The 13,663-nt window shown below is 44.9% G+C and overlaps 1 protein-coding gene across 1 annotated transcript; it reads right to left on the bottom strand.

Annotated features, from left to right (window-relative positions):
- Positions 1-12,482: 12,482 nt before the first annotated feature.
- MAGEB17 (MAGE family member B17) lies at positions 12,483-13,426 on the bottom strand. Its single transcript, XM_059385315.1, is given in 2 exon segments — positions 12,483-13,309; positions 13,312-13,426. Coding segments are annotated over 2 exon segments (942 nt in total).
- Between the last annotated feature and the right edge of the window lie 237 nt (positions 13,427-13,663).

A 13,663-nucleotide genomic window follows, 5' to 3' on the forward strand; every position in this document is an offset into this window, starting at 1 on the left:
GGCAAAGCCAGCTTCTCGTGAAGGTTACCCATGGCATTGAGGCTGGAGGTAGTGAGGGACAGATGCACGTTCCAGTGTGTCTTTGCTTTTATCTGTGCACAGCTCACATCCAGTTGCTGGTCGGCTTGAACTATAGTGACTTCTGGCTCAACACTGGGTACAGAGAACACAGTCTTACACAAACTATGCTACCGTCCCTACAGTAAACCCTGTAATAAATCCCTTACTCTACACAAACTGTGTTTCTGCTTCTCTGTTGAACCCCGATTGATTCATTTTCTCTGAAACGAGTAATTAGAAATTATTTTACCCCTTCTCATTGGTGACTTTAGGAAGTCTTCTGGTACAATAGTATTTCATGCAGAGTCATTGAAATTTTATATATTTTTTGTCATATGTTAAACATCAATACTAAAATGTAACTGAATCATCTTGAGGAAAATTTCCTTGCTTCTCAAGTGCTGGTAAATTATTTTTTCTGAGGGAAAGTGGTTTCCTGAATGGAAGCCACTGAAATTTTTGGTAAGGCATGCTGATTCTGCAAATCTAATAATCATATTTCAGTTAAATTATTACATGGCTGTCCTGGGACACCATTGGTCAGATTCCCTCTTGTGAGAGTTCAAATTGTCCTGATTCGCCCTGATTTGTCTTAATACTCAATATACAGTTAGTGAGTCCATTCTTCTTTTTTTTAAGATTTTATTTATTTATTTGAGAGAGAGAGCGAGAGCGTGCGCGTGCTGGTAAGAACAGGGGGGAGGGGCAGAGGAAGAGGGAGAAACAGACTCTCCAATAAGCAGGAAGCCTGATGTTGCGCTCTATCCCAGGACCCTAGGATCATGACTTGACCTAAAGGCAGACATTTAACCGACTGAGCTAACCAGGCACCCTAGTCTAGAGTCCACTCTTGTTGGAAACAAATAGGACTAGAAATTGGGACTTTTTTCTCTTACAGTTAACTGAGTCCCACTGTATGCATGTCCCCAAAGACAGTTTTTATGTACTGCGATGAATGAAATTGGACTGCTTAAATATCTCTTTTTATTCCTTTTTTTTTTTTTTTTTTTTTAAGAGAGCGAGCACAAGGCACAGTAGGGTGGGGAAGAGGGAGAGGGAGAGAGATAATCTCAAGCAGGCTCCACACCCAGCACGTAGCCTGACTCCGGGCTTGACGTCATGACCTTCAGATCATGACCTGAGCAGAAATGGAGAGTCAGATGCTTAGCCAGCTGAGCCACCCAGGCACCCCCTGCTTAAATATTTTTGTGGAAGTTTTCACTCAGCCCAGAAGAGATAGTGCCAGTTTGCTATAATGATGTCATTTTTACATTAGAGGGAGACCTAACGATTAGACCTTCTTTTTGTGAGGCAGTAGAATTGCATAAGGCTGATAATGTTTATATTTTCTGCCAACATTATATATAATGTTATATATAACATTATATATGTTATAGATAAACATATATAATGTTTATATTTTCTGGCACTTTTTAAGGAATTGATCCTCTAATAGGCAAAACCCTCTAGGTTCATCAGTTCCCAGCATGTCTCAGTCACACCACTATACACATTTGGGGCCAGATAACTCTTTGTTGTGGGGGACTGTGTAGTGGCATCCTACACCTCTACCCACTAGATCCCAGTAGCACTCCCACACTGAGTTGTGACAACCAAAACCAGAAACTGCCAGGTTTGCTCTGGGGGACAGAATCACCCCAGATTGAAACCACAGAGCATTTTGTTTGAGACACACTTGGACTGTGGGTGGGAGGGCAAAGAAGTCTCACAAATGGAGGGCTTACGTCATGGGGGGCGAAATCTGAATACTGCTTAATATTGCTTGGGGAAGAGACTAAAGAGGTGGTAGGAATATGCCAAGTCAATGCTGTGATCTTCATTACTTCTATGTGAGATGAGCCAGGATGGAACAGGATGCCATCTTTTCTTAAGTACTAGAAGGCATCTGATTCTGTTTCTTGCATCAGCTTGCCCAGGGAAATAAATAAGTTTGAGCCTAAGGGCTGCTCATTACATTCACTGACTACATGATAGGTGTTACAATAGAAAAGTAACTAGTTACAAAGTAATTATGTAAAAAATATTGCCTTTGGACTTCAGTTTCCAGTAATAGCACAGGTCAAGTTTCCAGATTGACCCTCCTGCTGAAAACAGTTTCAAATACTAGGTTTAAAAAGTTATTAGAAGAGCTGATCGTTAGGAAGAAAAGAACATGTAATAAATTGTATGAAGGTAATAAATTGTATGAAGATGGAAACCAAAAGAGGTAAATAGTGTCCTGAAGCAGTCTTTGATACTGAAAGTACTGGTAAAACCGATGTGAACTTGAACTTCAGTGTCACGTTGTTGTGTGGTATGGATTCAGAAAAAAAGCAAGGGCCTGCCTAAGAGGAAGAGTCTAACAAAAGGTCTTAGCCAAAACACTGGGAGCCTGAAGGGCTGTAGGGTCAGGGACTGCCCTGAAAATTGCTCTCTGAACCTTTGTACCGAGAAGAGAGGGAAGAGATGTCCTCAGGAAGATATAATCATAAACTGCTTCTTTAGAGCCCAGGCATCCCAAATTCACATTTCTCGAGTGTTCAACAAAACCTGAAACCAATAATGTAGTGGTTTTAGACAGGTTTGCTTAGTGCCCACAGCTGGTAGGCAAAAGCCAAAGCCAGTTCTCTCCATACTAGGAACCTCATTTCAAATCTCCAAGGATTCCAGCAAATGAATTTTTTAAAAGAAATACAAGCAAGAGGGGCACCAAGGTGGCAGTTGGTTAAGCATCTGACTCTGTTTAGGCCCAGGTTGTGATCTCAGGGTCATGGGTCATGTGTTCAGGGCAGAGTCTGCTTGAGATTCCCTCTCCCTCCCCCTCTGCCCATCCTGCTCATGCACACACGTGTGCGCGCGCTCTCTCTCTCTCTCAAATAATAAATAAATCTTTAATTTAAAAAAAATACAAGCAAGAAGAAAAGAAACTTTAAAAAATGGAAGAAAATGTGGCACCATGGGTGAGAGCAGAAAAAATAAGAGCAAGGAGAAACAGACTTCCAAAGATTTCACATATTAGTCACAGAATATAAAATAGCTAATAATTACTTAAAGAAAAAATAGGTAATTTTTAAGATACATGCAGGGGACAAGAAGTTGTGAAAAATGGCCACGTAGATTTGAAATAGAACCTTTAGAACTTGAAAATAGATAACAAACTCAAAAAGAACAGTTTAACAAAATTAGATCCAGTTGTAGAAAAAAACTAATAAAGTGGAAGATATAGCTGAAGAGATTAACCAGAATGCATCAAAGAAAGACAAACACAAAAAAAACTCAGAAACAGGTTAAAAGAATTGCATGGGAAGACTAATATACATCTAATCAGAATTATAGATGCCAAAGATAGAACAAATGGGCACAGGTAGTACTTGTACACACAGTATAATAAAATAAAATCACAGGACACAATTTATAATTCATGTTCATTCTAGAACATAACTACCAAATATTAAAAAAGGAACGTTGAGTTTAATCCAGAAACACAAGATTTAGTATTTAGAAGTCAAGCGTTAATAAGTAGACATTAGACTATCATATTAACTCAGCAGATGTAGAAAAAAGCATTAAAAAAAACCCCAGTGTCATTCATAATATAAAAAATTACCTCAAACCTTAAAAAAAAAAATCAGAAAAGGAGGGACCTACCTTAACCTGCTAAGAGCACCTGTTAAGTTAAAACATATGTATTTTTATAAGTCAAAAATGGTCAAATGTCACCAATTTTTTATATCTTTCAACCTAATAAAAAAAGAGCAAACATCATAGTCAATAGGGCATCCCGAGTGCCTTCTGTCTGAGGTTGGATACAGCACAAAGGACTCAAGTAGGGCAAGAAAAAGAAATATAAGGAAGAACTGTAAAGGAAGAAACAAACCATCATTATTCATAGCAATGTGATTATGTTTATAGAAAAACCATGTACCTAGAAAGAACATCAGTAAGAAATTTAATAAGATTACTTGGTCATGTATATATAACATTTATTATGGTACATGTATACATTATGTTTCTTTTTGTCAGTTAAAATTTGAAAGGGAACAGGATTTCCATATAGTAACATCAAAAATATATGTACCTTAAATTAAATTAACAAACAATGTGGAGTAAATTATAAAACTTTAGTGAAAATTATTAAAAAGACTTAATTCATTAGAGAGGTACACCACATTCATAGATTGGAATACTCAGTATTGTCAAGGTATAAAGTCTTCTTAAACTGATTTGTAGTTTAATTCATAGCAATCAAACTCCAATAATTATGGAAATTGACAAGCTGATTCTAAAATTTATGTCAAAGATTATAAAGGACCAAGAAGAAAAAAGAAAGAAGAGTAAGATGCAGGAATTTATCCTCCTATATAGCAGGGCTTACTATTAAAGTTATAGTGACTAAGATAATGTAGTGTCATCTCAGGGATAGAGTAATAAGCCTGTGGAACAACATAGAACTTGGAAGTATGCTCCTCTGTGGACTTTTAGTACAAGACTGGAGGCATGGAACATCGACTGAGGCAAGGAAGCATTTTTCAGTAATTGGCACTGAATATGGATAAAGAAGAAATGTCACACATTTCTCACAACTTACCCCAAGCTTCATGCCAGTTGAATTAAAGAAATAATAGGAAAGGCAAAATAACAAAAGTTCTGGGAGACAATGTGAGAGAATATTTTTATCATCTTTTTTTTTTTTTTTTTTGAGGGGGACAGGGGAGAGGGAGAGTCAAAACTTCAAGCAGGCTCCACACCCAGTGCGGAGCCCAGTGCAGGGCTCCAGCTCCCAACACTAAGGTCAAGACCTGAGCCAAAATCAAGAGTTGGATGCTTAACCAACTGAGCCACCCAGGCGCCCTGAATATTTTATCCTCTTCAAGTAGGGCAGGATTTCTTAAGCAAGAAATGAAAACTATGAAATTTTAAGGGAGAATAAATTGGAAAGAAATCCTTGAAATTAAAGATGTCTTTAAGATTTGGCATAAAAATTATGAAAAAACAGGTAGTGTAAGATACGTAAAAAACATGTTAGCTATGTGAGGATTATATAAAGAACTCCTATAAGAATCAATAAGGAAACAACCTAACAGAAAAATAAGTACAGAATTTGAATAGATGTCTCAGAAGACGATATCCAAATGAGCAGTAAATACATGGAGAGGCCATCAACCTCAATAGTGAACAGGCAAATGCAAACTAAAACCCCAGGAGATACCACTACACATCACATGGACAGAAATTTAAAAGTGGAAAAGTTGGTGAAAGGTACAGATCAACATTGTTTCCTCCTTTATGGTGAAAATTAGAATCCCCACTTTGGAAAGAGTTGGGCATCACTTTTCCTAGTAAACTTGAACATGTGCATGTCCTATGACCCAGTAATTCCAGTACTAGATGTGAAACTTAGAAAACCTTCTGTATAAGTGAACCGGGAAATAACTACAAAAGTTTTCATAGTAGCATTAAACAATTCAAATATTAGCCAAAGTAATGATTGGAATGAGTATTGTAAGCCCTGACAGCTGGCTTTTCCTTTTGTAATGCAAATGCATGATTTACGTTCTGATTGCTTAGGATCTACTGCAAAGAAGACTATTTCAAATAAATAGGTTGCCAGTCACAGTAGACTAGATAAAGAGCCATGCCACTGCCTATACCCCAGACTTCTTTGTTTTAGAGATCTCGGTTGATTTCCATAATTGAACATTTGGGCCACTATTTTTCCCTCTCTTCCTATGCTTTGAATTCCTGCTTTTATGTTTTAAACGTACCAATAAAAAGTGAACTTGCAGAAACCCTAGGCCCCCATCCTTGACAGAATCCCAAGTCAGCTGGTTCTCCGTTTTACCTGCAACCTCATTGTGTAGCCCCAGGTGTGCTGTGTCATTTTCAGGTCCTGTAAACAATAAACCTTTATTTTTCAAAGTTTTGGAAAAATAATGACGATTATTGGTCATTGGAGCATCTTATGATCATGGTAAGAACCACAAGGGCCAGTCCAGCCATAACAATGCTTACTGATAGGTGGAGACCGGCACAAAACAAATTTACACAGCAGTGAGAATGAGCAGACTAGAACCACATGCTTCAACATGGGTGAATATCACAGATATAATGGAAAACAAAAAAAGCAAGTCACAGATGATTACCTGCAGTGTCGTTCCATTTTTTTCCTTCCTTCCTTTCTTCCTTCCTTCCGTCCTTCCTTTCAAGATTTTATTTATTTATTTGACAGAGAGCGCACAAGCCGACAGAGTGGCAGGCAGAGGGACAGGGAGAGACAGGCTCCCCGCTGAGCAATGAGCCCAGTGCGGGATTGGAGGCCAGGATCCTGGGATCATGACCTGAGCCGAAGGCAGACACTTAACCAACTGAGCCACCCAGGCGCCCCAGTTCCATTTATATAAAGTTCAAAAGCAGGTAAAATTGGACAAAGGATTAGATTGTTTAAAGATATATTCAAAGTGGGGGGAAAAGTAAAGAAAACAGCACAAAATTCAGAATAGTGCTTCCCTCTGGGATAGTGTTTTAGCTCGGGCTGCTAAAACAAATTACCATAGACTGGGTTACTGCATGGGTGGTTCAGTGGTAGAATTCTCGCCTGCCATAGACTGGGTTACTTTAACAGCAAGCATTTATTTCTCATAGTTCTGGAGGCGGAGAGATCCGAGATCAAGGCGCTAGCAGATTCTGGTCTTGTGAAGGCCCTCTTCCTGGTTTGTTGAAGGCTGTCCTCTTAGGGGTAGGTGGAGGGCTAGCTCTCCTCTTTAAGGACACGAATCCCATCATGGGGCTTCCACCCTCATGATCTATTACCCCCCCAAAGGCCCCACTTCCAAATACCACACCCCTGGGGCTTCAACATACTGGGGTGAGGGGCACAATCATTCAGTCCATAGCAGGTAGGAAGGGGTAGATCACTAGGGAAGGACCACTGGGGGGTCACTGAAGTGCTGACAGTGTTGTTTCTTAATCTACATGTGGGCATGTAGTCTCCATGGAATTATTCTATAGACTCTGCATGCATATTTTATAGGATTTTTTGTATGCAATATAGATTTCAGAGTTAAAGGGGGGGGGGAAAGGAAGAGTGATATCAGAAGTTCTCTGGATAATCTCAGTGCGTTGTTGTCCTGAAATTTCTGACTCATGGTAAAAGAAGCAAAATTAACTTGAACCCAGAAAAGACAGACGTTCCTGATTTTTATCAAGCTCTTGTTTTTTTTCCCTGCTCGTGTTGTGCTTGAGGGTTCTAATTCCTTAGAGAATCTAGATGTCAAAGGATGCTAAGATCTTTTATCCCCAGCCTGTTGGTCCACAAAAGAGGGGGAACTATCTTGTTCACCTACCCGCTGTCTGTGCAGGGAGCTACCCTGTTGGAGCCCACTGGCTCCCCAGTAATTCAGTGCAGAGAATTGAATGGCAGTGTTCAATGGGGAGGTGTGGAGAGAGACCCCTTCTGCCCTCGAGGTCCTGCTTACTCCTCTCCAGCTCCTCACACATCTGCCACCCTTCAAAGCGTTTGCTCATAGCTTTGCCCTTGTATGAGTTCTTCTCCGAGCTTACGGTGAGGCCACCTCTGCCTCTCCTGTTCTCTTCCCGCTCTTGTTTCTCGGTTTTTCATTTTGCCTATTCTTGAGTATTTGTGGGTATGTCGACCAAACCCTCTTAGCTTTGCCACTTTTGGGGGTGCATATTGGATTGATTTGGAATAGAAAATCCATTTCATAGTGTGTCTGCTTTCCTTGGCTCCATATCACTGACTTAAGGGGACCCCACTTTAGTGAACAATGATATAAAAAATATTCACATCATTTTTAATAATGGGACTTGTGCCTGGCAGGAACCTGTGCTTTCCCCAGCATTATTTTTAGCACCTTCTTAAGATTCTGTGCATAAAACACCGACAGCAAGCAATGGTGGGGTTTGGAACGGAGTCTCCTGGAGAAGGCTCTGTGACCTGACATCACCCTCGCTCTGGGGAATATGTCCTAAAGGAGAAAAGGAGGGCAGAGACTCTTCTTCCGCTGCGGCAGTGGCCTGTACACCCCCAGACTCTGGCACTCATCTCAGGCCTGGCGGGACTCTTCTGACCTGGAGATCTGATGACTGTGGCTGAGGACAGCAGAAGGGAATGTGTGGCTCCTGGAAAAGAAGGATGAGAGGCTGTGAGGCCCTCTGCCAGGGCCCTGCTTTTAGACCCCACAGGGCTCTCCTTCTCTTGGTCAGCCTGTCCCCTGAGGAGCCCCGAGGAAGTTAGAATGTGTCTTGGGCTGCAGCCTGCCAGCCTTGCCTGGGGCTGTCTGGGGTGACAGGAGGGCCTGGTACTGGTACTGGGGATCCTCTCTGCCGTGGTGGAGGCCTTTCAGTTTATAGTCAACACCATCCTAAGCAACTGTTGGTGGGGGGGGGGGGGGGGGGGTGCTGGGCCCCCCCCTTCTGCTCTTCTAAAGTTGACACCTAAAACCTGGCCCTCTCCTTCCTGGAATCCCTAAGAGGAGGAGAAGGGACCTGGGGCTGACAGCTCAGTGATGGCCTTCTCTGGCCTGGGCTCTACTGATGTGAGCCCACCAGCCTCTAAATAAAGCCCTTACCTCCCTGCCTCCCTAGAGGAGGAACTTGAGGTACACCACATGTGCCTACCCCTGCATGGGGCTTCCAGTACTGCCAACAGGGGTGGGGCTCTGGATGGCCTCCCCTTTTGGAGAGAGGTTCCCCTGGTTAGCATGTGGGTTCCTCACTTGGGTTCCAGTTAGGGCCCAGTCTCCTCTCTTGGTTTGGGAGGAAGCTATGGGAAGAAGTCAGCCCAAAGCTCTCTCCACTCTCCTAGTGCTGGGAGAGGGCACAGGGGTGGGGGGCGGGGGGCACTGGGCAGCTCCCTTTGTTATAGGCAGAGTGAGGTCTTCAGTCCACATTCAGGGTCCCCAACCTAGAACTTCATCTTTTTTGAGTCTGTGCCCCTCAGACCAATGCCCTCACTTTCTGGATTCCCCGAGGAGAAAGTCAGGGTGAGCTGCATCCAACCGAGGCTGTATGGCATCTCTAAGGGGACCCCACTGATATGCATCCTAGCCTCCCAAGGCCAAGAGCAGGCTTGGGATTCGGAGAAGTCCCTTAGTTTGAGGAGAGTTGCATTAGTACTCAGGGTCCTCATCTGGACACCAGTTAGGGCCCCAAATCCTCCCTCTGTGACACTAGAACCACTTATCTCTGTGACTCTCCAGGCACAAATGAAGGGCTCCTGGGCTAAGTGCTCTACCCTTTGTAATCCAAGGGTAAGAACTTGCAGGGTCCTGTGGGAACCTCTCTGCCAGTGGGAGTGCCCTCGTGTCACTGAGTTCCTCGTATCACTAAGTTCCTGTTAGTTCTGGGGTCCCCGTCTCTGCAGAACTGGGGCCACCGCCACTAGACCAAAGCCCTTCTCTTCCTGCTCCCATGCAGGAAGAAATGAGGGGGCACCCCAATGGAACAACTCCTCTCTAGGCTTCCCAGGGTTGCCAGCTGGGGCAGGAGCAGGGGAGATTTGTGGGGCCTCCTGGGTTCTCAGGTGGGTGTCTGTCTCCCTCACCCCTTCAGTGTCCTCACCTTGACACCGAGCACAGTGGCGTCCGGCCCATTTTTGGGATGCCACCCTCAGCTGACCTGGCCCCCTCCCTCAGATCAAGATTCTCACCTTCCTGGAACTACTGAATTGGAAGACAGGGTGAGCCAAATCCAGCCACAACTGTTCCAGAACCTCAAGAGCGGACAGCTGGGGCAGGACTCCATGGGATCCCATTGTTCTGGTTGAGTCCTTCCCTCATTCCTCATGCGAGGTCCTCCCCTTGGTGAGTGTCAGTGGCTCGCAGTTCTCCCTCTGCTGAGCTGAGGTCACCCTCCTTAGACCAAGGCTCTCGTGTTGCAGATAATTCTGAAGGATGAGTGGATGGTCAGCCCTGCCTGGGGCACTATAGGTCTGAGGGCAGATGCAGGTTAGTCTCTGTGAGCCCATCTGTATTCTGGGTGTTGAGCTCCCTGTCCTCCAGCACAGGGTTCTGCATCTTGGCTCCTGTTCCTCGATTACAGGCTTCCTAGGAAATGCTACATCCCTGCAAACACTTGAGCCCCTTTCCTGCTGCAAACCCTGCAGCTAGAATCGGTGTGGCAGGGGCGATGGGAGACGGGGAGACTATAGCTCAAGGCAGCGTGCCTGGGACAGAGGTTGGGCTGTCAGAGAAAAAGCCAGCCGATTTCTTCCTTCTCTTCACCACCTGGACTTAGCCTCATATGTAGCTTCGGTTCTAACACATTGACTTTATCTCAGGCAGGGATGGAGCTGCGTGGTTTGGTGAGCTCCTGTCTTTAGAGGGGATCTGACACTGCATATGTGGATGGTCATCTGGTTCCCAACTATTTTCATTTTCTTTTATCTTGGTATTTTACTGTGCTAGCTATGTATTCCAAACCAGTGGTTTGTCCACAGAGCCCTCTTTTTATCAATCTTAGAGTCGTGAAGGGAAATGGGAATTAGGACACAGTATCTGCCTCTGGCTGAGAGGTAGCGTGGCCTCTAGATGCATCCACACCATGGGTCCAGCACCAGCGGTGCAACTTGCCAGCAGTGTGAGCTCATTCACGTTCGCAAACGCTCTGAACCTCAGGTTCTTTATCTGTGGGCCACGTTTGATAAGCCCTGTTGTCCAGGACTGATGGATATATGGAGTATATGTTGCAAATCCAACACACAGCCTGACAACTGTTGAGATATTTTCGAATAGCAATTAATACCATGATTATTTTGACCCAGACGGTACTACATACCACACTGGGATTTTTTTTTTTTTTTTTTTTTTTTTTTTTTTAATTGAGGAGGAGGTCAGAGAAAATGCAATGCTCTAGGGAGAAAAGAAAAAACCCAAATCAGCCAAAATGCTGCTTACTGAATAAAACGAAGTAATATTTCCCCATAAGATGATGTCATTTGATGTGGGTGTGGGGTAGGCTTCCTAGTTGAGTACGCCGTGAAGCTGGCACAGGTGTGCAAAGGGCAGTGACTTGCTTCCCTCTCGGCTGCCTTTGCACGGAGCCCATCTCTGTTTTTACTCATTTCACCACCGCCAAAAATCTGGACATCAGTTAGAGTTTGCCATATGACAGAAGAATGCCCAGTTTAGGTTTCCTTTTAATGGCGTGGCCAATCCCCCGCCCCGCCCCAGGCCAGGACAAAATGGTTGCAGACTCTCACCCTGTTCTCGGAAACTCTCTGGACTCTGAGTGCGCAAAACCCCTAGTGAGAGATTGTGTTCACCTTCCCCGGGGAACAGAGCCCAGGAGTCCTTCTAGCCCTGCCCCAGGTGTCTGGGGACTTCTCTCTGGTTTACTGCATCCCTAAGGAACTGTTAAGAGCAGTTTTCCATTGCAGACATAGTCTTTCCATCGTGAAACCCACCATCTGGGGCCCTGGTCCCTGCTCAGCATTTCAACAGCTTCAGCTAACTCTTGGTGCAGACACACTTCAAACTCCCTCCCAGAGAGGGACTGGCAGCTTCCTGGGCTCCCAGATTGCCGTGTTTCGGGAGATTGACCCTGGACTGCTTTTATGTAGAATGACCGCCCTCCTTCTGCCTTCTGTTTACTGTCCTTCAGGATTAGGAGTGTTCTCACCCTGTTCCTTATCTGATAGCTTCTCTTGGACTCTAAAATGTTACGGGCAGGGGCTGGGTCTTTGTGTACACGTCCTAGAACTAGTGAGAAGCGTTCCAAAGAGCAGATGCTCCATTCGTGTCTGGTGAACGAAAGAGATGGGGAACAAGAGTTCTAATTCATGACAATTTATTTTCTCCCACATTCTTGAAAAGTAGATTTCTTTTAATTCAACCAAAAGAAAGAGCAGAAGAAATAAGAAAAACCAAGAATTAACCACTTTGTACTTTTTTTTTTTTTTTTTTTTTTTTTCACGATCTTGTTATCCCAACATTCTCTCTGTGTGGTTCTCTTACATTTTAATGAAAATCCCTTTTCTGGTGCTATGTTTTTCTTGTACTGGATCACAGTAGGAGATGCAAGGATTTTCAATTTGTTTTACAAAATACAGAAGCATTACTCTCAAATTTGATAACCAGCAATAAACATGTGAGCCACGTTATTCATAAACTTAGATTCTGAATTTAAATAAACCTTTTTAAAAAGAACACATTGGAAAGATAAGAAAAAAAAAGAGGTAAACCTCTACGGTATTTATGAATAACAAGAACACGAAGAAAAGATATATTCTGCTCTGGCTCCACCTGACTCCCTGCTACATTAGGAGGTTGGCAGCCCTTTCCAAGGGCAAGGTGAAGGCTTTGGCTTTGACTTCACTGAGGCTGAAGGGGGCTGCTGGATGTGGCCTTGGAGCAGGCACTGGCTGGGGCATCTGGGGTAGCCTTGGCCGCCAGGCTGGCCTGGGCTCATTCTTCCTCATCTCTCAACGCTTCTTCATACCGGCTGTGGAAGGCACTGGGGATAGTATCACTGACTTTGGCCAAAAACTCCAGAACTTTCATCTTGCTGGTTTCCGCGTGGGCTCTTGAACCCCACAGGAACTGATAGCGAGGAGGGTCGCTGTCGGGCACCTGGCGGTACTCCAGGTACTTTTCCTGCACCAGATCTTCGGTGATGAGCTTCCTGGGCTCCCCAAAGAGGAGGTGTCTCCTCCCAGCGTAGACCCCCAACACATTCAGGAATTCCCACATCTCCTCCTCCGAGGCGTGGTTGCCATTCATGAAGATCACACCCAAGAGAGGCATCAGGAGCCCATTCTTGGGAAAGCCCACGCCATCACTCAGACGCCCTTCCGTGGGAAGGCCCACTTTGCTAACAAAGGCGTAAGTGTGACTGCTGGGGTCAACCTCCTTCAGCTCAAGGCCAAAGACCAGCTGAAGGCGCTCAGTGGTTTTCCTGAGGATCTCAGGGAATTGCTCCTTGTACTGTTTGTTGATAACCTTCAGCATTTCTGCCTCTGTGATGGGCTCCTTCACTTTATACTTGTACAGGAGAAAATGGACCAGCATGCCTGCCTTCTCGGTCAGAGGATCTCTGTGAGAGCTCCCAGGGGAAGGCACGAACTGGGGGAAGCTTGGACCTTCCTCCCCTTGGCTCTTGGCACCTTCGTCAGAACTTGAGCCTGAAATGTTTGCGACAGGACTGCCGGTGGATCGGGCCCTCTGAGACTTTCGGGGAGGGCCCGTTGCAGGGGGTTTGGGGGCGCACCCTCGCGAACAGGCATGGGGGACGAGGGAGAGTCTTCTTCCACTGCTGCAGTAGCCTGAGCTCCCCCGAGACCCTGGCTCTCACCTCGGGCCTGCCGGCGTTTCTCACGGGCACGGAGCCTGCTCTTCTGACCTCGAGGCATGACTGTGGTTAGGAACAGCAGGCAGGACTGTGACAGGAAGGCGCCTGGTGTGGGCACCTGGAGGAGGAGGATAAAAGGGTGTGAGTCGCTTCAGCAAGGAGATGTCTTTGTGGCTTTAAATTTGCTCCACTGGAGGTGTCCTTGAGGGTGCTGCGGTAGGACCCCACAGGGCTTCTGTCCTGTCAGTCAGTCTGTCTCCTGAGGACCCGGTGGAGGAAGTCAGCTTGTCTTGGGCTG

This window comes from Mustela nigripes, chromosome X (assembly GCF_022355385.1).
Source record: "Mustela nigripes isolate SB6536 chromosome X, MUSNIG.SB6536, whole genome shotgun sequence".
In the NCBI taxonomy this organism is placed as follows: Eukaryota; Metazoa; Chordata; class Mammalia; order Carnivora; family Mustelidae; genus Mustela; species Mustela nigripes.